Source organism: Bubalus bubalis, chromosome 11 (genome assembly GCF_019923935.1).
Source record: "Bubalus bubalis isolate 160015118507 breed Murrah chromosome 11, NDDB_SH_1, whole genome shotgun sequence".
Taxonomy (NCBI): domain Eukaryota; kingdom Metazoa; phylum Chordata; class Mammalia; order Artiodactyla; family Bovidae; genus Bubalus; species Bubalus bubalis.
Window position 1 is genome coordinate 92,334,410 of NC_059167.1, and position 27,344 is coordinate 92,361,753.

Sequence of the window (27,344 nt, forward strand, 5' to 3'; positions counted from 1 at the left end):
TGTGTCTAACCTTTATTTACAAGTGCCATCCAGTTTATTTGAAATAGTATTACCACTTGAACACTTGGGATAATCTGTGTCAAGTGCTTTTCAGATCCTTTAAGAGATAAGAGCTTTGAAATTTCAGGTATAGCTTCTCTACTGCTTTCTGCAGCTTTTCTCTAAAGTGAAATTTATCCACATGCTTAATATTGATATGTATCTTAAATAGACTAGTGATAATCTCTCTTAATGATTCTCAAAACTTTTCACTCCAGCCTGGTTTTCTCTGTTGAGCCCGAAAGTAACATTTTGAGTTTCCTTCCTGATAGTTTTTACAATGCAAACCCTGTACGCTTTTGAACTTGGTCAAAACTGAGAGCTCATCTTTCCCTCATCAAGCAACCCCCAGTTCCTGACTGTATTTTCTGTTTACCGTCCTGCCTAGTGGCACTGTCTTCTTTTCAGTTACCCAGACCAGAAACCCAGGAGACAATTTCTTAACCTTGGCACTGTTGACTTTTTCGGCTGGATAGTTTCTTGTTGTAGGGGGCTGTCCTGTGCATTATAAATATTTAGCAACATCCCTGGTTTCGTCCCATCAGAAGCCAGTAGCAGTCTTCCTCAGCTGTGACTGTACAAAATGTCTCCAGACTTTGAGAAATGTCCCCTGAGAGACAGCTCACCCCAGTTTGATGAACCACTGCCCTGCATCCAAACTGTTACTTAATCATACTGTTTCTACTTTCTTAACTTACCTTTAATTCCTTTTCATGTCTTCATTCCACTCCCTAACCTCCTATCCTTTTTATTTATTTTTTTAATACTTGGAATCCTTTGTAAGTTTCTGACTAGCATCCCTATGTCCAATGTTCAGGTCAGTCACTCAGTCCTGTCCGACTCTTTGCGAACCCATGGACTGCAGCATTCCAGGCCTCCCTGTCCATCACCAACTCCCTGAGATTACTCACACTCATGTCCATTGAGTCAGTGATGCCATCCAACCATCTCATCCTCTGTCGTCCCCTTCTCCTCCTGCCCTCAGTCTTTCCCAGCATCAGGGTCTTTTCAAACGAGTCAGTTCTTCACATCAGGTGGCCAAAGTATTGGAGTTTCAGCTTCAGCAGTAGTCCTTCCAATGAATATTCAGGACTGATTTCCTTTAGGATGGACTTATTGGATCTCCTTGCAGTCCGAAGGACTCTCAAGAGCCTTCTCCAACACCACAGTTCAAAACCATCAATTCTTCGGCGCTCAGCTTTCTTTAAGTCCAACTCTCATGTCCATACGTGATTACTGGAAAAACCATAGCTTTGACTGGACGGACCTTGGTAGGCAACGTAATGTCTCTGCTTTTTAATAAGCTGTCTAGGTTGGTCATAGCTTTTTGTCCAAGGAGCAGGCGTCTTTGAATTTCATGGCTGCAGTCACCATCTACAGTGATTTTGGAGCCCCCCAAAATAAAGTCTGTCACTGTTTCCATTGCTTCCCCATCTGTTTGCCATGAAGTGATGGGACCACATGCCATGATCTTAGTTTTCTGAATGTTGAGTTCTTTTTTTTTTTACTATCAGCTGCAGTTTATTCAGGGCAGAATTTTAAAAATCATTTATTCATGCATCTGGAATGGATTCCCTTTCCCCCAACCCCCACACACATGATGACAAGAGGAAAAGATGGCAAACAGTGGCATCCAGTCTTATTACACAGTGATGATATGATTCTCAAATCAGTCTACTGATCACAACAAAGAGGACGCTAACAGCAATGAACTCAACACAATCATGTTTAAAAAGTTCATCAAAATCGGGTCTTTCTTATAAAAGAGGATTTGGAGTACGCCCTCAGATAAAAATAACAGCACAGTTCTCTCTTACAATGTCTATTTCACTGCACTCTGCCTACAGAGAGGGGCTAGCTAGTGAAGTTCAGAGTTCACTTGGGGGGTTGCCTTGCAAGTTTCAACCTCAGGCTTTTAGTCTCCTGGAGGTCAGATCAGCTAATGTCCAGAAGTTGTGTGTGTGTGTGTGTGTGTGTGCACGCACACACACACACACACACGCAGTCAGTCACTCAGTCCTGACTTTATGACCCCATGGACTGCAGCCCACCAGGCTTCTTTGTCCATGGGATTTTCCAGGCAAGAATACTGGAGTGGGTTGCCATTTCCTTCTACTGAATGTTGAGTTTTAAGTCAACTTTTTCACTCTCCTCTTTCATCAAGAGGCTATTTAGTTCTTCTTCGCTTTCTGCCATAAGGGTGGTGTCATCTGCATATCTGAGGTTATTGATATTTCTCCTGGCAATCTTGATTCCAGCTTGTGCTTCATCCAGCCTGGCATTTCTCATGATATACTCTGCATATAAGTTAAATAAGCAGGGTGACAATATACAACTTTGATGTATTCCTTTCCCAATTTGCAACCAGTCTGTTATTCCATGTCCATTTCTAACTGTTGCTTCCTGATCTGCATACATATTTCTGAGGAGGCAGGTCATGTGGTCTGGTATTCCCATCTCTTTCAGAATTTTCCACAGTTTGTTGTGATACACACAGTCAGAGGCTTTGGCATAGTCAATAAAGCAGAAATAGATGTTTTTCTGGAACTCTCTTGCTTTTTGGATGATCCAACAGATGTTGGCAATTTGATCTCTGGGGCCTCTGCCTTTTCTAAATCCAGCTTGAACATCTGGAAATTCACGGTTCACGTACTGTTGAAGCCTGGCTTGGGGAATTTTGAGCATTACTTTACTAGCGTGTGAGATGAGTGCAATTGCGCGGTAGTTTGAGCATTCTTTGGCATTGCCTTTCTTAGGGATTGGAATGAAAACTGACCTTTTCCAGTCCTGTGGCCACTGCTGAGTTTTCCAAATTTGCTGGCATCTTGAGTGCAGCACTTTCACAGCATCATCTTTTAGGATTTGAAATAGCTCAACTGGAATTCCATCACCTCCACTAGCTTTGTTCATAGTGATGCTTCCTAAGGCCCACTTGACTTCACATTCCAGGATGTCTGGCTCTAGGTAAGTGATCACACCATCGTGATTATCTGGGTAGTGAAGATCTTTTTTGTATAGGTCTTCTGTGTATTCTTGCCACTCTTCTTAATATCTTCTGCTTCTGCCAACCCACTGTCTTCAGTGCTACTGAATTTACTGTTCTAAAATGCAAAGCTCTTCCCTATTTACATGTCTCAGTAGTTCCCAGCAGGTACCCTCATGAACTGATTTCTCTATCTCTAGCCTCATTCTTCAAAGTTATTCATACTCACTGAGGTTCATGCTACACATGCTGAGATACTGTGCCATGGTTTCAGGCTCTTCTTAGGCATCAGCTTCTCCATAGTAGCCCTTACCCACTTACTTTCAGAGTCTCTATCATGCTGAAGAGTATTTTATTTGTTTAACATATCTGTCTTCCCACACCAGGTTGAACATGTCAAAGGCAAAGACCATCTCTCTCTTTCTCTGTTTTATGCATGTAGTAGATATTCAGTAAAAGTGTGTATCACCTATTTGTATGCCCTGATACATGTGGTATCACCCTCATTACTTCTTGAAATTCTCTTCACTGTTTATCAGCTGTAAACTTATTTTCCTAGTCTTTGTCATCCAGATGATGATGGCTAGGCTTTTGACCACAGAAATCTTTTTAAGAAATCAGAGAAGAATTGAAGAAAGCAGTGTGTTTAGTTGATGTCAGATGTCATTTGCTTGTAAAAATAGCTAGTTTACCCTAAAGACTTTTATTCGGAATGGGATTAAATTGAGTGGAATAATTGTGCAGATTAATTACACTGTGTGAATTAATATAGTGTGAAAGTATTTATTGGACTCAAACTGCATTTCCATTGAATAAGGATTTGATGATTAGTCATATAAGGCTTGCAAAAGCAATATCATTGTCTTAACAGTTTTACTTTTTTGGAAAATATATGGAATATATGGAAATATATGGAAAGTATTAGAAAACATGCTTATATCAGCCTACACTATCTAGAAATTTACCCCCTGTCAAATGAAAAAAAGAATTATCAAGTCAATAAGAACAAGTGGCCTATTTCCCTTCTTTATGTGTCTTAATAAATAGAATTCTGTGTGAATGAATTTCTCTATGAATCAAAACTAGTAGCACTCTCTAAACTTTAATTACAAGATGAGAAAAGAAAATCAGAGGTTGCAGGACTTCTGGATGACAACCCAAATGAAGCATCAGCCTCACTGTGAGAGTCAGAGATTTTGAGGATGGGAAAGGGAGTGAGTAAGACCTACTCCTAGTTTGGAAGACTTCAACTGGTGTAGTGCGTTGCCAGATCATTCATAATTATTTCTCGAGTGAACCTGTGTATAATGGCAGTTAAGCCAGAAGTGATGACTTCCTGCTTCATTTTTTTAGGGAGAGGCATAAAATGTATCACTCACTTCCTTTCAGAAGTGATGCTTTCATAAGAACAGTTGTTATAGAGGTTTCCAGAAATAAAACTGGGAAGAGCCTGGTTACATACAGGAAAGGTACCTCCCTTTCATAACAGCTGTCTGAGGGCTAAAGTAAATCACAGGAGGCATATGTAGCACCCAGCCCATTATTACTAATCCAAAGAGTCATTTTGCCAAAGACCAAAAGTTTGCTTTGCCTGTTTTCTAATTTCACTGTTTTCCATACTCTCTTTTCACATCTTTAAATTTTAAATTGGAATTTTTTTTAATGCTTTAAAATGAAAAAATTTAAATGTACTTAATTTTAACTTTACATAGTACCAGTTAAAATTCTCCTTAGGACCTTAAGCTGCTTTAGGAAAGAAAAGTGTTATGTAAGTGAAAGAAACAATTGGACTGCCCCCAAATTTTGGTCAATGCTTGTTACAAGAGAATTTTTACTGAGAACTTGGAAAATTTTGCTTTCTAATGGTTCTATTACATGCAGATCTTTTTTATGCTTGTTTTTTCAGACTGTAAAAGAAATCTGTAATGATCATATTTTCAATATATATTTTTGAATAGTTTTGGTTCTTGAAATTGTAATTATAAAAACCTCTATTTAAGGCCTTACTTGATCTAGGTAAAAGATTCTGTGATGATGGATTAGTTTGTTTTCCTTGCATTTTTCAGTGTAGTAGAGATTATATTGAGTGTAAACTTTCCCAGTAAATTCCTCCCCAGAATTAGGTAATTTTAAATGGCAAAAACTTTTAGCTTAGTGACAGCCACATATAAGACACTTGTATTTTAATAGCACATCGTCAGTTCTGTTTGTAGTGGTTTTGTTCTATAAAGACACCACAAACACTGAATTAGTGATATTGAACCATCGTCCTGAGGGAGACACAGGGTTAGGTTCCTGTGAGCCTCAGGTCACGTTTTCATCAGCCAGTCAATAGCCTTGTTTGATTATGTTTCTATTTAAAGACACCCTATTTAATATATATCATTGATTCATTACCATTAACCCTTGGCCACAAGCACTCAAGCCTGAACAGAGCTTATGTAACATTTTTTCTCCATGAGGCACATCACAGTCTGCTTGTACCTAAGAACAGACAGCACTTGGCACTGTGCTTGGGGGCCGTTTGAAACAGTGCAAGTACCAACAGAAAGCACAGAGATGCAGACTCCATGGTGCTGAATAGGTTGCAAAAAGGATACTTGTTTATAGTATGAGAACTGAAACAAGAAGGCTGAGTAGTGCCTTGATCAGCCTCAGGTGGAGCATGCGAGGTCACTGGCAAAGACCAAGAAACTGCCCCAAGTAAGAAGTTTATGATTACAGATGCACCCTATGGAGTAGGCAAAATCTTGGATACAGAATCTTCAAATAATAAGGATTGACTGTAATTGTTTTAAAGAAGCGTATGGTTGCACACTTCCAGAGTATTCAGATCTAAAGGAAAGTTTCTTATATTTTCAAGGATGTGGGAGTTTTTGGTTAAGACAAATCACCCTCACAGTTTTCATGTTGTCTTGTCCAGTGGAATCAAACTGGCTGCTTTCAGCCTGTCATTTTGTTTTCTCCCCTGCAGGGAACAACCCATCTTCAGCACTCGAGCTCATGTCTTCCAGATCGACCCAAACACAAAGAAGAACTGGGTGCCCACCAGCAAGCATGCAGTTACTGTGTCTTATTTCTATGACAGCACAAGAAATGTGTATAGGATAATCAGTTTAGATGGCTCAAAGGTAAGCTCCATTTACTTTAAATAACCTTGCTGTTTTGCTTTATACAATATTCATTTTAGTTTTATTCAGAAGATTTTTATCTACAGTAAAATAAAACTTTTTCTTTTCAGTTTTTAAAACCTACCTTTTAAAAAACAAAATCGATTAATTTTAGGGTAGCAACTTTTTCATCCACTAAATTACTTCGATTAACCACCTTATATATATATTAAGTTGAGGGCTTCCCCCATGGCTCAGTGGTAAAGAATCCACCCGCAGTGCAAGAGACACAGGCGACATGGGTTTGATCCCTGCTTGGTCAGGAAAATCCCCTGGAGGAGGAAATGGCAATCGTCTCCAGTATTCTTGCTGGGAAATCCCATAGGATTTCCAGACAGAGGAGCCTGGTGGGCTACAGTCCCTGGGGTTGCAAAGAGTCAGACACGACTGAGCACTCATGCATGCATGCAGGCATATATTGAGTTACATGATAAAATATTCTACAAATTTGATTTCAGTATATTTGATAAGTACTCATTGCATATCTGTTCTGTTGGGCACTGTGCTAAGTGCTTGGAATAGACACAGTTTCTACTCTTGAGCATGTAATCTAATGAGGAACTAGACTTGTTTTTAGATATACTTCTATAATGGCAGTTCAAAATTCCTCAATCATAGGAAGTCTTTCTATATTAAATTCAGTATTCAACAATAAAGTCAACATCCATTATTCAGAAGAGAAATGTATGGAGAAGACCTCTTTTTATTTTTTAGGAGAGGCAGATAGTAAAATGTTTAAGAGCATGGACTGCCTGGGTTTATATCTCAAATCTACCATCTACTAAGTTTTTGATTTGGGGCAAATTGTGTGTTAACTTCTCTCAGTTTCATTGTTTTCACCGCAATAGTGGTTGTAAGGATTGAGTTAGTATCTGCAGAGCACCTGGTTAGCTCAGTGCCTGATGGATAGTATACCCTTCAAAAAGGGAGAAATTCCATTTTTTCCTCAGTGAATTTTGAATAATACACGTAGATAAATACCAGACACTAATTCCTGGATATTGTCTGTAAAAAGATGAGGCCTCCATCCTTCTCCTTCAAGCTTTCTTAATGTCATGAATCTCTTCTCCTTCAAGCTTTCCTGATGTCATAAGACCTTTCCATTCCTAGGAAATTTTTGCAGTGCAGTGTAGGGTTAAGACCACAGAATCTGGAGCAGGAACATCTGGTTTGAATATTTACTTTAATACTTCCTAACCACGTGACCTAGAACAAGGTATTTAGTGTCTTCATGTCTCAGTTTTCTCATCTGTAAGAAAAGAATTAATATAAAAAACTACATCATTACACCATAGGATTATTGTGAAGATTAAACAAATTAATTTAGGCAAAGACACAACATATATATAGTAATCACTATACAAACACTGCTATTGTTACTATTAGTTTTATTAGGCTATTAATTACATATTGTGTAGTGGTTTGAGGGAATAAAAGATAGTTTAATTTAATGCTCAACTTTTCAGTCTGTTTTGTCATGTGCTCATCCCTTATCTCCTTAACTGGGTTATAGGACCTCAGGGGCTGTGTGCACTTTGTCTTGTACGTAAGTAACTAACATGTATTTATTTGAATAATTGGTCCTCTTTTCATTTTTACTCAGATTTATAGGACTTGGGAAATAGCAGCAATTAATTTCTGTGAAGTTTTCTTTAATGAATAATTTTGCAACATTTTGTAACTTTAGTGAAATTAACAGATGTTAATTATTATAATCTCAGACTCTAGAATGTTAAAGCATTTGTTTTCCCTGACTTGAACCTTCAGTTCTGTGTAACTTGTATTTGTCTCTCGGCCCAAATAACAGATGAGATGTGGTTATTAAGAGGGCAGTTAAATGGTATATAAAGGTATAGTAGGCCCAAGTCCATTGTGATTAAATAATCCTCATGTGTTTTTCTTTCTGAAGCAGTGTGAACTATTGCTTCTGTCATTTCCATTTTTGAATGTACTTTGCAGCTTGTAATTATGAGGCTCTTATATAACTCAGTGAAAAAGTTTGTTTGTTTTTTTTTTTGGTTTGTTTCATTTTAACAAAATCTACCTGCTATACCAGAGTTATGTTTTCTATCACATTTTCCATTATCTAGTTATTTTTTAAACTGATGCTATTAACAAAACAATAGAATGAGAAACACTAGAGATCTCTCCAAGAAAATTAGAAATACCAAGGGAACATTTCATGCAGAGATGGACACAATAAAGGACAGAAATGGTATGGACCTAACAGAAGCAGAAGATACTAAGAAGAGGTGGCAAGAATACACAGAAGACCTATACAAAAAAGATCTTCATGACCCAGATAATCACAATGGTGTGATCACTCATCTAAAGCCAGACATCCTGGAATGCAAAGTCAAGGGGGCCTTAGAAAGCATCACTACGAACAAAGCTAGTGGAGGTGATGGAATTCCAGTTGAGCTATTTCAAATCCTAAAAGATGATGTTGTGAAAGTGCTGCATTTAAGATGCCAGCAAATTTGGAAAACTCAGCAGTGGCCACAGGACTGGAAAAGGTCAGTTTTCATTCCAATCCCCAAGAAAGGCAATGCCAAAGAATACTCAAACTGTTGCACAATTGCACTCATCTCACACGCTAGCAAAGTAACACTCAAAATTCTCCAAGCCAGACTTCAACAGTACATGAACCGTGAACTTCCAGATGTTCAAGCTGGATTTAGAAAAGGCAGAGGAACCAGAGATCAAATTGCCAACATCTGTTGGATCATCCAAAAAGCAAGAGAGTTCCAGAAAAACATCTACTTCTGCTTTATTGACTATGCTAAAGCCTTTGACTGTGTGGATCACCACAAACTGTGGAAAATTCTTCAAGAGATGGGAATACAGATCACCTGACCTGCCTCCTCAGAAATCTGTATGCAGATCAGGAAGCAACAGTTAGAATTGGACATGGAACAACAGACTAGTTGCAAATAGGGAAAGGAGTACATCAAGGTTGTATATTGTTACCCTGCTTATTTAACTTATATGCAGAGTACATCACGCGAAATGCCAGGCTGGATGAAGCACAAGCTGGAATCAGGATTTCCGGGAGAAATATCAATAACCTCAGATATGCAGATGACACCACCCTTATGGCAGAAAGCGAAGAAGAACTAAAGAGCCTCTTGATGAAAGAGGAAAGTGAAAAAGTTGACTTAAAACTCAACATTCAGAAAACTAAGATCATGGCATCTGGTCCCATCACTTCATGGCAAACAGATGGGGAAACAATGGAAACAGTGACAGACTTTATTTTGGGGGGCTCCAAAATCACTGCAGATGGTGACTGCAGCCATGAAATTCAAAGACGCCTGCTCCTTGGACAAAAGGCTATGACCAACCTAGATGGCTTATTAAAAAGCAGAGACATTATGTTGCCTACCAAGGTCCGTCCAGTCAAAGCTATGGTTTTTCCAGTAGTCATGTATGGATATGAGAGTTGGATTATAAAGAAAGCTGATCGCTGAAAAATTGATGCTTTTGAACTGTAGTATTGGAGAAGACTCTTGAGAGTCCCTCGGACTGCAAGGAGATCCAACCAGTCCATCCTAAAGGAAGTCAGTCCTGAATATTCATTGGAAGGACTACTGCTGAAGCTGAAACTCCAATACTTTGGGCACCCGATGTGAAGAACTGACTTGTTTGAAAAGACCCTGATGTTGGGAAAGATTGAAGGTGGAAGGAGAAAGGGACAACAGAGGATGAGATGGTTGGATGGCATCACCGACTCAATGGACATGAGTGTGAGTAATCTCAGGGAGTTGGTGATGGACAGGGAGGCCTGGAGTGCTGCAGTCCATGGGTTTGCAAAGAGTCGGACACGACTGAGTGACTGAACTGAATTGAACTCAGTTGAACTACCACAGTTCCCCCATAGAAGTAGTTTTTTGGTTAAGTGCTGGTAGTTGATTTGATGTAGCCAAACGAACGAGTTTCTTCTTTCTACCCTCGCTTCTGTTTCTGCACAACAGTGAGCTGGGAAGACTTTTCGGTGCTCCTGATTAGAAAATGTCCATTGGTTTCTCACGTAGGGCCTTTACTGTGCATGTGAAGTTTGCTCAAAGGTTTTCTAATCCTGTTGCCGACATGGGCATGGCCGGGGGCCAGGATCAGGGCACTATGTGTCAGTAACGACCCAGCATTTCTACTGCTCTTCCTTGAAAAAAAGAACTATGGGATTGAGAGACATAGGTATTAATTTTAAAAAACTAAATTTTTAAAAAGTGAATTTATAATAGCAGTCTGTTCTAAGAACTCTAATAAATTATTTTAAATGCAGAATCATCTATTATTTTAGAATTTTCTTCACTGATTAAAGAATCCCAAAACAAGTCATATGCAGGCAAGGAAAGATTCAGAAAGCAAATTAAAACGGAGCTCTTAAACATAAAAGCAGAAAGAAGTTAATTTGAAATAGCAAAAAATAGGTCAGTAACCAGCAGCAGCAGTATAAAGAACCCTCCTGCCAATGCAGAAGATGCAGGTTCGATCCCTGGGTCAGGAAGATCCCCTGGAAAAGGAACTGGCAACCCAGTCCAGTATTCTTGCCTGAAGAATCCCATGGACAGAGGAGCCTGGAAGGCTACAGTCCATGGGGTCAAAGAAGAGTTTAGACTTAGCGACTAAACAACAAATCAGCAGCACACGGGTCACGTCCCTTACATGCTTTATAAATCCAGTGGTTGCCTCACTGTGTGAGAGTTATTAGGATCAGCTGTAAGATACCCGTGTGTATCCTTGGAAACCCTCAGATCTAAGTTGACAAGTACCCCCCTTGGCGAACCCTCAAGGACCACCAAATCTAGCCTTGGTCTTCCTGTCTCTCGGGCTTTATCCCATCCTGGTCTGTGGTCTTCTCAGCACTTACTACTCTCTGAAATCTCATTGCTCAGCTACTGGTTTGCTTGTTCATCAGCCAAGTCTTCTTGCTGTAGAATGTAATGCATAATCATGTTGCTTCTCACTGTTGTATCTCAAGTTCCTAGAATTGTGCTAGGCATTTAGTAGTACACACACAAAAAGTTGCATGTTCAAACGATTCCTTACTATTAGTATATTCTTTCCCACTTAATCTTTCATTTGATGACAACCCTGCACATTATGCCCTTTGTGATCAAGTGGCTCAGACAATAAAGAATCTGCTTACAATGCAAGAGACCTGGGTTCGATCCCTGGGTTGGGAATATCCCCTGCAGAAGGAAACGGCAACCCACTCCAGTGTTCTTGCCTGGAGAATCACATGGACAGAGGAGCCTGGGGGGCTACAGTCCATGGGATCGCAAAGAGTCAGACATGACTGAGTGGCTAACGCCACATGTTAGAGCAATTGTTAGCTACATTTTATAGGATCTAGAATGACATGCTAGGAAAAACAGCTTTTGAACCAAAGGATAAGGCAATATATTAGTATATAAATTTTGTCAGAGGTAAAAATGCTTATCAAGAGGAAGGGCTTTCATGTAGCAACAGATAACATGACTACTGTCTGAGAGAAAGCAAGGCACTACGCTCTTACTGTCTACTTTAGTAGGACAAGTATCAGGCACTCATTATAACTTCATCAATACCTCATAGTGAATAAATATTTACATTTTTACTGTTCATGTGGTATACAGATTTAGCTATGTTCTGAAAATGCTTCATTTTTATTCAGAATTTAATAGTTCACCAAGTAACTGCTTATGGATTTGATAACATATCTGTTTTATTATTTGGAGAAGGAAATGGCAACCCACTCCAGTGTTCTTGCCTGGAGAATCCCAGGGACGGCGGAGCCTGGTGGGCTGCCATCTGTGGGGTTGCACATAGTCGGACACGACTGAAGCGACTTAGAGCAGCAGCAGCAGCAGCAGCAGTTTTATTATTACTGAGATCACTTTGTCATCTCAATCTCAATTACAAAGTCATTAGACTTCTTAACTAAAACTGATTCTACCCTTTAGAAGTACTGGCAGAAGGACTGAATGAACTTAAGTTAATGTGGTAAAGGACAGTTGACATTCATTAAAGTGATCAGTGAAGTTAATATTTAATAAAATAATGCTAATTTTCTAGCCTGCCGGACTCCTCTGTCCATGAAATTCTCCAGGCAAGATCACTGGAGTGGGTTGCTATTCCCATCTCTAGGGGATCTTCCAATCCAGGGATCAAACCTGGGTCTCCTGCATTGTAGGCAGATTCTTTACCATCTGAACCAACAGGGAAGCCCAATACTAGTTTTCTAAGGAACTATAGTATAATAAAAAATGATAGTGATTCTCATTAACATGATTTTATACCACTTTATACATCAACAAAGTATATATTTAAGGGTTTGTTTTGCTCTTGAGTAGAGGAAAACAGTAAATGACTGAAAATCTTTTCTGTATCACAGTATATTTCAGGTAAGTTGGCTTTAAGAAAATTCTTGATGGATTTTTAGAAAATAGTTTTCAAACAAAATTTGGTGTCTGCATTTTTGTAAGACGCTGTTGGGAGGGAGACTTTACTTTTAAATAAGCAACTGCTAAAACCTAACTTGCTTCCAGTGAACATCACCTAGAATTCATAGGTAGTAATCCTAAATGTTCAAAGAGAAGACACTGACCACATTATAAACTCTTTAAAATTCTGTGCATTACAGGAACATTTATTTTGCTTGTTAAGTGTTGGAATTTGTGAAAGAGTGCCATTGTATTTATAGTTCTATTATTACCATATTTCCACATTATCACTTATAATGTTAAAAATTGTTTCTCTAACTCTCTTCATATACTTAACATTGTGGTTCAACAGGAATCCTAAGTTTTTATGTAACTGAGTAGTCCTGTGCTTGATTGTCTATTTGCGAATTTTTGGCCGGTTCCTCATACTTATTTTATTTTTCAGGCAATAATTAACAGCACCATCACTCCAAACATGACATTTACTAAAACATCTCAGAAGTTTGGCCAGTGGGCCGATAGCAGGGCAAACACTGTTTATGGACTGGGGTTCTCCTCTGAGCATCATCTTTCGAAAGTAAGTTAAATCATAAGATCCAAGTGGAAATCTGCATCTTCTGGTCAGACATCTTACGTATGTAATGGAGAATGGAGAGTATAAAATACAGGAGAAATTTCTTTGATATTTTCGGAACAACTGTAGTGACTTTAGAGCAAGAAGTGAGAGATCAGTAGATTCCACTGTCAACTGGAAACATTGTTGTATACATTAAATGCAGTCACCATTGATTGCATGTGTTGTATTGACATTTGTGTGGTTAACTAGGTATGATAGGAAATAAAAGGTGGGAATTATCACTTTAATATGGACTTTGCTTGGTGGGTAGCACCTTTGATTGATGTTCTGCAATATAGGTAAACACCAAACTCTTCTGAATTGTGGAAACTCAAGCTGATAGTGGTATTTCAGCTTTTTGACATATAAATTCTGTTTTATGCTTTCGGTGAGAATAACTCTGAGCTCTCTGATACAACAGAGAGTAAGATCTAGGAGACACCCTGAGGAGTTCTTGGAACCAACCAAGTAAATTTCTATGGCTAGAATGGCTGATAAAATACAGAGCATCACCTGGGCAAAATACTGGGAAAAAAACAGTTGTCCTGCATAGAAACAAAAAGCCATGAAGTGTTCATACCAGCCACGTCTTGAGTTCTTGTGGCTGTCACAAAGAAAATGCTTATAAGGAGAAGGAAACAATGGCAGGATAGCAAGATGATCAAGGGGATGATTGCTACCTTTATACTTCACATTTAGTGCTCACCAGACCCAGAGGGTTATGTTTACAACTTCTCTGTTTGAAGTATTCAGTTAAAAGAATAACCCTACATCTGAACCATATTTTATGCATGCTTTGGTACACATCAGATCCGATGACCTGGGAACTGGAATTGCTCAAGTGCAGGGTAAGCAGGCTCTTGTTGGATGCACACTGGTAATACTTAACTTAAACCCCAGCTGTTCGTTACAGAAATCATTCAGATTCTTAAAAATCAGTTCTTTTTAAAAAATCTTACACTTTTGTGAATATTTATTGACTTGGTTATAATTAGTTCAGTAGTTAAAATAATCTTTCTTTCCTTTGGTTTTAGTTGTAAAACTTCCTGAACGTTGTTTTCAAGTGCTTTTGTTATCTTTTCTTTAATATAAATTAGAGTTGAAAGCTCAGTTTTACGACGGTTTTAACTTTCATCTTGATGACTATAAGTCATTCTCTGTAAGATAATTAAGACAAACAAGTGTCACCTAATTTCGCTTCTCTTACACCCACCATATTCTCCAAATACATTTCGAGAACTGTGGTAAAAGTATGAGTTTTAGCCTCAAAGTATTTCGACAAAGCAGGGACATAGGCATCCAGTTAAGCGTTGTCCCTCCATAAACAATCCCCTCAGGAAATTACACATTTATTCTAATATTTTTGCCATTACTCAGAACCTTTTTGGAACTTTTCTTTTGGAATTGTCTATTAAACCCTATAGCAAAAACATTAAAACTATGATTATATTACACTTGCTGAATTTCCTGACAACAAAGGAACTAGGTTGTGGATTAATTTCTCAAACTTGCATGAAATGATTTTTGAACCTGAGTAATTTTTTACTATATTAAGTTAGTTCTTTTTTATAACTACATGTTTCAAGTTATGGGCAAAAGCTAATGTGATAAGGAAATAGTTTATTAAAATCTGTCAATCATACTGTTTCCTCTTATCTGATATTTTTTCTGAGAATGGCGTTTATAGTTAAAGAATTTGTTTTTCCTCTTTAAAGTTAGTGTATATTTCTGACCATGCTGACTGGTAGTGAGTCCTAGTACTGAATCGTGAAGGTGGATTGACTATTAGGAAGCGACCCATTAGCTCCTGGAGTCAGCCCTAGTGTATTTATTCACCAGACTTGGCTCCAGGAGCTTGTGATCAATCTCTTCAGAATGGTTTGGCCCCAAAATAACAAAACCAATAACAAAACCATGACTTATTTTCCAGGCAACCTTGAAGATTAAGGTTGGTGCTTTGTAGGGGCCCCAAAGGAGTATGTAATCTTTTACATAAATGAAGCAAGCATGGAAATATTCTGGCTTGTTTTTATCACTAAAAACCATCCATGAAACAAAACATTATAAGAGATTAGCGAAGTCTCTGCAGGCAGTTGTAGACAAGGTGCTCTCAAAATGCAGAGAGCAGGAGCGCTGAAAAGAAATGTGTGGTCTCCTAAGGTTGACGGATGAGGAAAATTTCAACTATGCTTGGATTGTTAGAGTGCTTTCCAAGTGGTATTTTATTATCATGGAAACCTAAGTCTATAAAAATTAACAGCAGCTTTGGTCTTTATGAAGTTGAGAAGAGTTTTAAACATTAACTACCTTGGAATGCCAAATTAGTATAAGAAAAACTTTATGTACTAGTTCAAATTACATAAAGACTAATTATGGTTTTTCTTTTATTTCATTTCCAACAATGTGAATGTGACCTTTTTAGCTCTATATTCAGATTTTTTTTAACAGTAATATGATATTCTCTTCAATTAGATAAGTATAATAATGCAGATTCAGTTTCCTGATCTACAAGTTATAGGTGGGGGGGGAGGTAACAGGTTTAAGGTAAGAAGGAGAGTTGTTATAACAGCTTTAATTTTGACCTTCTTCCGTTTCTCTGCAGTAGGTCAGAATATCATGAGCCTTTCCTTCCAAAGCTTTCCTTCCCAAGATACAAGTGAAATTGGGGTTGGTTTATCAGGTTTGAGAGGGACCTGTAATTTCATGTTTTTATTGCCAACTCTAATAGATGTTTAAAGTTGCACAAAGGTTTTCAATTTTTTGAAAAATCTGGTTATTTTGTAGCCTTAGCTTATTCTCTCTGAGAACAGTGGGAGAGTAATTTCCACTTCCAGTGCATAAAGAGATACTGTTTGTAGCTATGACCTTTATTTATTAGATTACCTTGAGTTCCTAAGAGTTAGCATTTCACAAAAGTAATTTTTTAAATTGTTACCAATCTTAAAGACCTTCGTGGGGACCTGCTTTTCCTTTCTGCTGCTGTTTAGGAATCTTTGGTAATCAAAATCTACCAATGTCAGTCAGTGACAGTAAGAAATGTTGCTGTTTGTATTGCTGAAAATAAACTGCCTCAGGTAATGCAAGAGTTAATATCCTAGTAAGAGTTAAAGGCCTGCTCCAGATACAGAGATGTTTAGGAGTGGACACTTAGGTGATTTAAATTTCTCTGTGATAAACAGTGTGCCCATCTTTACTGATTTCACTCCCAACCTCCAGCCCCGTCCCCTACCTTGGTCTTAGTAAAGTATATCTGAACAACCAAGGAGGGACATACAAAGCTAGCTGACACCAAATTCTAACTTAGTTGTATCATGATGTTTTTGAATGAGATTTGTCAGAGTACTTTATGGTATGCAAATGTTTGATATTAGGTTTATTTTCCTGTCATTTTCATATTACGCCTGTAATTGATTTGAGAGCTAAGTTGCTTGTATACGAGTCAATTATTCAGTAGAATGGAAGAAAATTAGGGTAAAAGTGGGCATTAAGACCTATTTTTATTTGGTTAATGTATGTAGTCTTTCTGCATTCAGTTTGCAGAAAAGTTTCAGGAATTTAAAGAAGCTGCTCGACTAGCAAAGGAGAAATCACAAGAAAAGATGGAACTTACCAGTACACCTTCACAGGTGGGTATCTAGTTTCTATTCCTTGTTCATTTTAGATGATATGCTTTATGCCAGAGATAAACTTAGAAAAATAATGGCAAAGTTAAGGTGATTTTCAAAGTGGACATAGAAATGCACTCTTCAGTTAATCTGTACTAGTGGAGAAAGGATTTTTTTCCCTTATATACTAATGTGTATAAGAATCTCATGGGGGGGAAATCTGTTTAGTAATTAAAAGTCAGTTTTCTAATATGCATACAACTTGAAAACAGTTGTACACAAAGAGCATAGATTGCCCTATTGTCTGTCTTCTGTCTTCCGTGATGATCAGTAGAGTGTGGCTGCAAGAGGAGATGTGGGAGAGGCTAGAGGAGATGTGAGAGAGGCTTGGGGAGACAAAAGTTTATTGTACTCACAGGTCCTAGAAATGTGGCAGGAAGGGTAACACCTTCTAGGGCCCCCAAAGTGGACTCTTCTCGGACACTCAGCAATGAATTGTCCGAGGAGACTTGTGTGCTGACAAAGCAAGAGACTTGATTGGGAAGGGGCGCAGCAGGCAAAGGGAACCCGGGAGGACTGCTCTGTCACGTGACTCACAGTCTCGGGTTTTCTGGTGATGAGATGAGTTTCTGGCTGTCTCTGGCCAGTCATTCTGACTCAGGGTCCTTCCTGGTGGTCCATGCATTGCTCAAGCAAGATGGATGCAGCGAGAAGGATCCTGGGAGGTGGTGGGACAGGTGACATCTCCTTTTGGCTTTTCCTAAATTCTTCCAGTTGGTGGTGGCTTGTTAGTTCCATGTTCCTTACCAGGACCTCCTGTCATAAAATAATTCATGCAAATGTTACTATGGTGCCTGGCCAGGCTGGTTAGTTTCATTGTGTTTCACCTAACAGGGGGCATGGCACACCTCTAGAAGGCAGCAGGGACACCTCAGGTGGGGCAGCAGGCAGAAAGCAGGAGTATAGGAGAACACCAACCAAGGCTAGAGCCTGTACTGGGGTTTCTCTCGGGAACGGCAGGCAGGGTGAACAGTTTAGGATTGACTAGTCTGCATGATTTCAACTGGCTCTAAACCATAAGGGGCGGTTCCCAGTTGCCTAACACCCGGCCCTTGGAATGTTGTCTCCCCAAATTCAGGGGCCCGATAAAAGAGTATTTCCTGGACTGGTTAATTTACATATCAAAAGCATGCTCCCATCGTAGCCCCCTGCTATCTCTAAGAACTGGCTAACTAGAAAGCTTTTTAAGATGTCATCACAGTATACAGAAAAAATATATAAACAATGTAGTTTGTTCTACCTGATTTTAAGATGTGTTTAAATCTGACAGTCAGAACATTTACATCTCAGCACTGAGACCCAAAGGTTGTAGGTTTTAAAAAGTATCACTTTTTCCTTTAACAGGTTAGTTAATACCTGCTACTTGCCCATTGTATTCTTCAGCTGGAAATTAATTACATCTCCAGATAAAATTCATTGAATAGCTACATTTCAGTACTTTTACAAAGGTTTTAATGTAATAATATGACTCAGAGAAGGCCAGTAACTTTTAGCTTTTTAATAATAGACTTTTCTAAAATTTTTATTTCAGTTGAAATCTTAGGGGTAAGGTTCAGCTTTATACTGGGTTCTTCTCCAGGGTAATTGTTTTCAAAGTGTACTTAGGAGATTTTATAAAAGGAAGGATTGGATGTTACAAATGTTTCTGTGGAATATGTCTGTAAGTAGCTATTTTACATGAAACTTTCTTAAGGAAGTAGATAGTGATTGCCTTGGAATGTTGTGACTAGCCAAATGATTGGAACATTGTAGAAAATATTTTGCTCTTCCTTCCTCCCCACCCCTGACACCCAACTCTATTTGGTAAACCCTACTGGTCTAAAGAGTTTTGAGTGTTTTCAGAGGAAAGGAGAGCTCTGTTAAGTATGCTTAAAGTACACATTTCCTCACAGGCTAAAGGTGAACTCTGGATTGAAGCCAAAGCTCCATTATTCCTCCTCTGTATTTGCAGACACCTGGAATAACATGAATGATCATTTTGAAACTTCCCTTGAATCTCCCTAAGTGCTATGATACTGTAGTGATACTTTTAAACATAAAAGCCTGTTTAAAATTTAGTGCCAGTACACATTGGGAGCTCTAGTTCCTCAAGTGAGTGATTCTAGTGCCACCTCAGGATGCTCCAGCACATTCAATAGAAGAATACTCCAAAGACTCTAATAAAATTGTAATAGATTACACTTTGCCATTGTACTTAGTTCCTGTTCTCTAATTGTAACTTGTTTTTGTTTAATTGGTCAGGCAATGTTACAAGTTGCTGCTAAGGTCTCTGCTTGTCTTTGGTGAAAGGAATGTCTTTAAGCTTTTACTTTCATCAGAGGAATCGAAGATGTTTATATTTGGAAAGTGCTGTGAAATACAATGAGTAAAGAAATGTCTTAAGTACACTAGCATTTGAGAACCGAAATATTCTGACCTCCATTTATCTTTTAAAAATATTTGAAGTCTGATTGTTAATTTACAGAAGCCAGAGAAATAGGGGGGAAAAGTATTTTCATTTCTCTTTCTTCTCCTTTCTTTTTTTGTATGACAGTCCCTTACAGAGGTCATTAATATTTCTGTTTTACTTTGAATCATGTAATCTCTGGGCACCCTGATTCTATTCATTTTGAGCTTGATTTTTACTGGTTTAATCCAATCTATTAAAATAACACTCTGCCTGGAGAACAGAATATTACTCAGGAATTCAGCAAAGGGAATCAAGAGATTAAATGTGATAATTGATAATAGTAGATAGTCACAGCTTTTGCTTTTATTCAAGGCTGTATTGCAGACAAGATAGGCATATGTATTTTCAGGTCAAATTTAGACATACATTCTTTTTCTGCCACTATGTGATCTTGAAAAATTTGCTTAATCCAAGTCTGTTTCTACATCTGCAACATGAATGTTACATTACTGACCTTACAGGATTGTTGGGTGGAATAAATATGATAATGATAATGTCATGTTGACAATGTCATTCAATAATGGTGATAGTGTAGACTCTAGAGCTCGGCTTTGGTCTGGACTCTAACCCTTATTAGTTTTCTGAGCTTAGGCACGTTAGTATTTTCTTTAATTCACAAAATGGAAATAAGTTATTTCCTTACAAAGTTGTTGTGAGAATTACAAAGTGCTTAATGTATAGTAAAGGCTTAATGTTAACAGTTGAGTTGTAATGTGACTATAATGGTGAAGATGATGATATAAAGCCTTGACAGTGTTATTTAGAAAAATACAGATGCCTTAATTAAATAAAGCCTACATCAAAAGCCCCTGGAAGACTTGTTAAAATACAAATTGCTGAGGCCCAACCATTTCTAAATTTAGAAGGGCTGAGATAGGGCCTTAGAATGTGCATTTCTAACAGGTTTCCAAGAGATGCTGAAGACTGTTGATCTGGAGAATCACACTTTGAGCAACACTGCTGTAGATAAATCCTTCCATCTCCCTAAAGGCTTGTGATGAAAGGCGTCTGGCATTTAGAGCAGAGTTAGCCAATTCCCTCTTGGACTCTTGAGCTAAGATTGTACACTCTGTATAAATATGTGGTTGTGTTATAATCTTCATGTTGTCTTCATCCAGGTAACGTCTCTAGGAATACATGGACTCATGGGTTAGTTGTCAGGTTCTTTCACATCTTTCTTTAAATAATAGACATTAATTTAAAACTTTTTCTCTGTTGGAGATCTTATGTCCTCATGTTTCCATGGGACTCTTTTAAATAGTCAATGATATATAATCAAGAGTGATGATTGACTTTAAACCTGAAATTTCTTACACAGTTCAGAGTTGCAAAATACTGTATTTCCGTTAACTTAATAGAGAAAGGGGCTATATGATCAAATAATACCCAAATGTTTCTTCATTGGAGTTGAAAAAAATTAACTTTTAGCTGTCAGTTGACTAAGACTTTTAAACTGAGAAAAATCTATTTAATTCCATCACTTGTTTGCAGCCAGGCAAAAGTCATGGGCTTTTTATTTTTCTCCATTTAATATGTCAGGTTGTGTAGCATTAAACATATTGTAGTAGCTATCTTGATTTAGATTTAGTATGTCTTAACTTTTTCCTCAAGATTTTTTAGAATTCACTGTATAGAAAAAATAGATTCTATGTGTGTGAGTGTGTGTATTCAGAGAAAATCAGTTTCTTTTTTTTTTTTTGGTAAATGTCATAATTTTAAAAATGTTCATTTTAGCAATAAATTGTATTTGTCCAAATGGCACTGGTTTCTTGTAAGTGATTATTAGAACCTCTGTGACTAGCTATTCAATCCTATGAAAGTCAGTTGATCTCTTTGGGCAGTGGTTCTTGAATCTATAAGGTCAGAGGTTTGACCTATATTGTGTATTAAGGACATTTCAAATGCAATAAATCTTGAGTGTTTTAGATTTTCTTGGTATAAATGGAGTTTCTTTCTAGTGCTTCTCCATGAGTAATAATTGTTACATAAAGTATATAAATTATCATAATCTAGATATCTCCTTATATCATCCTCTTTTTCTAGTTATAAGCAATTTCCTATATTACACATATTCATCTTGTTTCTATTTGAGGAGATCTTACATTCTTTGAGGTTGACAAATTATGACCATCCCCAGCCACTCCCCTGTTGAACACTAATGTTTTCATTTTCTTGCCTAACTTAGCCTAATATTTCAGTTTTGAAGTTTTATTGGTCTGAGATTGTAAGGGGTCCACCAAGCTGCTCTTTAACCGTCTTGTGCTGGGACCTTCCCTGGTTAATGGGTTTCTCAAATGACACCTCATTCTGATTTCTGATAATCTGGTGATGACAGTCATAAGCGTAAGTGTCAGAGTGAGCTTTGTTTTAAATTCCATCTCTTTTCCAGTGGGATAACTTAAATTCACTTTGATAGAAATAAAACAGGAAATTTTGCAAAGAGAAGTACTTTCATTATGAGTAGCAGGCAAGAAAAGCTGAAATACACTAACATCATTGTATATAATGTTACAGGAATATTTCCAATTACCTTTCTGAATGACTCTTAGAACTGAAAACTATGGCAGATAAAAAAATTGAGACTTAAGATTTCATTCTTTCTCTTCCTATCCTCCCATAAATAATAAATAATTATCTTGCAGCTTTGTCTTATTTTCTTTTTCTTCTCAAATAATTATTTGAACATCTAGCCAATTAATTGCTTATATAACCTGAAAGTTTTTTAGTTCTTTGAAGCTACATTTCTAAATTGTATGTTTACATTTTTAAATTGTATCATTTCAGATAGTTTTCTTGTGCATTGCTTTGCTTTAAAATTTTTTCTGTTTAAATTTCATTTTTTAAGTCTTTGATTCAAATTTCAGTTGAAATATGACCATATTTCATAAGTAAGCATATATCAGAGTCAGTTTTAACTTTTAGATTATCTTGTATATTTTAACAAAACTGTAACACTTTTTAAACCCCCATGCCGTTTTTTCTTTTTTTTTTTTTTAAAGGAATCAGCAGGTGGGGATCTTCAGTCTCCTTTAACACCAGAAAGCATCAACGGGACAGATGATGAGAGAACACCTGATCTGACGCAGAACTCGGAGCCGCGGCCTGAACCCACCCAGAACGCACTGCCGTTCACACATAGGTACAGATTCAGCTCAGCCGTCATGATTAAGTAACGTGTACAAACTCACTCGGTTTCAGATAAATCTTGCAAAGTTACAACCCTGAGTTAAAATTCCAGGTCAGACTTTTTATTTTTTTAACTCTTAACTTCAGAAAAGTTTTGCTGATTTATAGTTTATAGTTGCCTAGATGGACTGGAGTGGGCAATCTCCACTGCCTTTGTAGAAAGAGGGCTATTGAGCTAATTATACTACAAATCATTTTTCAGTGAGACAACATGTTATTGCAAATCTCCTCTATTTATTTCTTTACCCAGCCTGTAAAAGACCCTCTTTGTTAACCTGGTTTCCATTTTCATGTATGTTCTTGAGAGTTATAAAAATTTTTTAAAAATTAGGTTTCCTACTCTGAAATTAAGCTTTGCTGTCACTTAGAGGTGATCTCACTGTATGATTTCAAACAAGGAAACGGTTTATTGGTGTAACTTCCAGCATGAACTTGTTAATGTCAGACACTGACTTTTGCACATCAACTAACAAAAGATAAATCTTCACATGCTTCTGAATTTTAAAGAATTTGATACTTTAAAAAGTTGCGATTTATTCTAAATATGTTCCAAACCAGTTACACTAATTATTGGCCATATTGGAGTATTTTTAGGATGTAAGGAGATCTGAGAATCTGCAAATGTAAACGAATACCTATCAGTCATTGTCTTTATGTTTATCCTTCTTTGGAAACTTTTGACCTAGGTAGTTTTAATTAAAATTAAGAAAAAAGTTTTCCTTTGTCATTCATCTCTTTTTGGACCAGTTCAAAAAAATAGAATTCTTTAGCGTATTCAGAAGAATGGTGAAGTGAGATACTCCAACTCTTTTCATGAGAATTTTAATTTTGATTGAATTGGTTGAATATTAGGGGTACAGGACTAAACTTATTAGAGGCATTGAGGGACCTCATACTCAGCCCGAGGAAGAAGAAATTTAAGATTTTTCTTAGGAATGAATGGGGGGAAAACTGTTTGACTATGAGGCTATTCCAGTTTGTTTCTAAAAATGCAAATAATTTTGCATCAAAGAGGCACATTTTGGAGTTTTCATAGAGGCGATGCTCTAAGTATTTCAGGATAAGCGCATTCTCGTTGCTGTAGCTGTAAGAGTGACTGAATGTGTGAACATTTGTGGTTCATCCAGTCTGAAGACTGTATGTTTACACTGATAGTAAACCATACTAGTTTTTAAAATACACAGTTACTACTAAAGAGCAATGTGATTCATATGCAGTTTTAAAAATATTTGTATTGAGGAAAGCAAAAATTTCTTTCCTGTTTAGCACATCCAATTAGTAAATAGATGTAACTACAGTGAACATAATTATAAACTTGATTTCTTTGGCTAAAACTTAAACAAGACATGTGCATTGAATACTGTTGCATTAAGAAATAAGAACTTTTGTATTTATCATTGGTAAAGCTGTTTCTAATCTACTTTTTGCACCTAGAATTTTCTGAGTGTTTATTACTTTTCTAATCTTCAGTGCTTGGAATTACTAACTGTGACTGGTCATCTATTGATTTTCTCTGTTCTTGGGAGTCAAGTAGGAGTTACTTTCTTTGATGTGAAGATACAGCTTCTTTGACTACTGGAATATATAGGTTAGCCAAGGAGATATTTGAGTTCTGAAAATGAAATTTAACAGGTCAATTTTAGCTTTTGATTATATTAAAGGCATTATGCAATCTTAGAGTTTTCTTATTATATAAAAAGTACTTTAGAGTTTTAGAAGATTTATCGTCTGAACTTGTTTTTATTTTATATCAGTCAATATTAAGTTACTTGATTAAAATTAAAATTTCTACCTGAGACAGAAAACTGAATCATTTACAACTAATGTTAGAATATCAAAATAGCATTAAAGAGTTCAGAGATGGTGTAATCTAGGATTTTTCAAACTATAGTGGTTTGAAATCAACTTAGGTTATTCATTTCATTCTGAAAAAAATGAAATGTAAAATTAAATAGGAAAAAACAAAATAAAACTCAACATTAGGAGAAGAAACAGTGTTTCAGGAACATACATATTTTAGCGTGGTCTGGATTCTAGGGTAAAGCATCAAAGTTTGAAAGCCTGTGCCTTTGACACATTTCAGAAGTTGGATGATTTGTCCTAGGTTGCATGGGTTATTAGTAACAGCTTTGGGTTTACAGCTCAGCACTTTTGATCCTAGTAGGTCCTATTAAGTTAGTTAACAGTGCATTTTAGTCTAATCCCCAAAACAAGCACATTGTTGTGTCAGAAATTTAAAAACTGTTTCTATGTCAGGAAAACTATATAGAAATAAGATCAATGTTTCATAAATTACACAAAGAATATTAAAATAATTTGTCTTTAATCTGAAACTCACATATATTTAAACTTGATACAGCATCCTTTTTTACCATGGCAAAAAAAAAAACATTTAAAATCTGTGTTTTTAAGGCTTGCACATACTATTTTTGCCATTCTTCCTTGGTACTTATTTCAGCAGGAAAGAATGAACAGCAAAAAAGATATTCTGCCAACATTCCTCTGTTCTGGTTGATATCATTTTATTGCTAAATTAGGAGCAAAACCACTAGAACATCTATGTGTGTGTGTGTGTGTTTTTTAAAAGATGGAAGGATATGGGAAACAGTGATCTAGTCCGTCAAGTGGATTGAGTTGATTATAGTAATAGCTATTTAGCAAGCCAGCTTGTGCTCTTCTTAAAATTTAAGTTTTATGCCTAAATCTTACTGATTCATGAGTTAACATGCCAAAAAGAAGGCCCTGAGTTTTCATTCGGTCCTGAAAATTTAGTAATATATTTATAGTTTATTTACTCTATAAGCTTTATTTATTTCTTAAGAAGTACTACTTAGTTTTAAAGAGAAAAGCAAGATTGTTTTTGTTAAAGTTTAAAAAATAAAATTAAATTAAAAAAATAAATAAATAAACTTACACTAAGTTTCAAATGTATTTGAAAGAGATAATACTTGAGTGAACTCCCACGAACCTATCTCTGAGCTTCAAAATTTAGGAAAAAATGGCCAGTCTTGTTTCATTTCTAATCCTACCCACTCTTCCATGTTTGTATTTTTAGAGCAAGTTCCAGGCGTATAATTTCATTCACAAATACTTTTTTAAAATTACTTTTGTATTTTATTATTTACTAAGCCAGTACAACTTTTTATATCTAAATTCTATTTACTGGCATTATAGAGTTACCTTTATTTACTCTTTTCTTTGATTTTTTAAAAATTATGCTGCTGAACTAAATTTTAAAATGTATGAGCTGCTCGGTATTCCTTAGTCAAGTGCTACAGTACTTTTTTGTGTCCTTGTTATAAACTGTGCAAAAATATTTCCATTAAACAAGTTCTGATGAATTAACGCTTTTAAAAGTATATTGATTTGAATGCTTTAGAAGTCTGGAGATGTGTAAAATAGGAAGATTATGAGGATGAAAACATTTACTAATTTGGGGAAATAGTATTAAGTTTTACCTGAATTGCTATTTTTAGAAAATATTTTTTTTAACCTAACTGATAATATCCTTTTGGGACTGAACAGGTATACACTGGCCCACTGAAGTGTTCAGGGCTCCCTTGGAGGCTGTAGTCTTAGATCAGCCATATAGTTGACCTTTGAACAGCACAGGTTTGAGCTTACAGAGTCCACTGACAAGTGGATTTCTTTCAATAGTAAAAGTAACAGTAACACACAACCCTCAGTTGGTTGAATCCATGGATCTGGAGCCCAGGATACAGAGGACCACCTGGAAAGCTATGCATGGCTTTTTGACTGCATTGAGGGTTGATGCCCCTAACTCCCTGTGTTGTTCACGAGTCATCTGTATCCTAAATAAAATACTGTATGCTTGATAATATATACATCATCTATATATATAAAATATGGAGGACGGTTTTGTGTTCTCATTCCAGGAGGGATTTGTTTTCTTCATAGTATCAGCTATATGGAATTTTGGAATTGACTCGTTATTTCTCAATGAACTCTAGGATATTTTGAAAGATATAAAGCTATCTAAAATTCTCTCAGAAATAGTTAATTTTATAGTTTCCCAGGGCTGTTAGAGGGTAATACTGAAATGTAATGCTGAAAACTGCAATTTTTTATTTTGTTCATTGTGATTTGATGATTCTCAGATATATAGTAATATAGTGATAAATAGCTGCTGTTACATTTTTGAGAGTTGAGAGCAGATATGTGTATATAGCAATAGTTCATGAAGCTATTTTTATACTGATAAAGTTTAAAAAGTTTGATTATCTTAATGGAAAATTGGCTATTTGGAGCGCCTATTACATTTAAATTCTTCTAAAGTTTAGATAATGTGTTCTCATGGTGCTGCTAGAGTTGATGCATTTGGGGGTATTGCATGTATCTTCTGTTAAAGAGATTTTTCTGCCACTTGGTTTTTTTCCCAGCAGATGTTCATTAAAGGATATATGCAGAATCATTCCTCCTTAGTGTGTTGATTAGCTTTAAGTCAGTATAATGACAATTTTACCATAATCTGAGTGGGTTTATTCCACTTGTATTTAATAGATTAATTACTTCATTTATTATCAGTTTCCAAAAGCTACTATTTTTAAAACTGTGATTAGAGAGTTTTGTACATTTTCAGAAACTAAATTTCATTGGAAAATATACACGTTAAAAAGACAAGCAGTGTTTTATCTTGACTCGAATACATTTTGTACATATTTGAACATGATACAAACAGAAAAAAACTGTTAGGAGCTCTGGAGAACTATATTCTCCACAGCTGTGACATTTGTTTCTCTTTTCATGAATAACTTCTAGAGTTATAGAAAAAATAGTAAAATAGAAATAAT

The 27,344-nt window shown here is 36.6% G+C and overlaps 1 protein-coding gene across 1 annotated transcript in view; it reads left to right on the forward strand.

Moving 5' to 3' along the window:
• HOMER1 (homer scaffold protein 1) overlaps nt 1-27,344 on the forward strand; it is a 137,167-nt gene that overhangs the window by 43,072 nt on the left and 66,751 nt on the right. The window contains exons 2-5 of the mRNA XM_006053970.4: nt 5,997-6,153; nt 13,063-13,194; nt 16,767-16,859; nt 22,347-22,486. Of these exons, the coding sequence (XP_006054032.1) occupies nt 5,997-6,153; nt 13,063-13,194; nt 16,767-16,859; nt 22,347-22,486 (522 nt within the window). The remainder of the gene's footprint in view (nt 1-5,996; nt 6,154-13,062; nt 13,195-16,766; nt 16,860-22,346; nt 22,487-27,344) is intronic.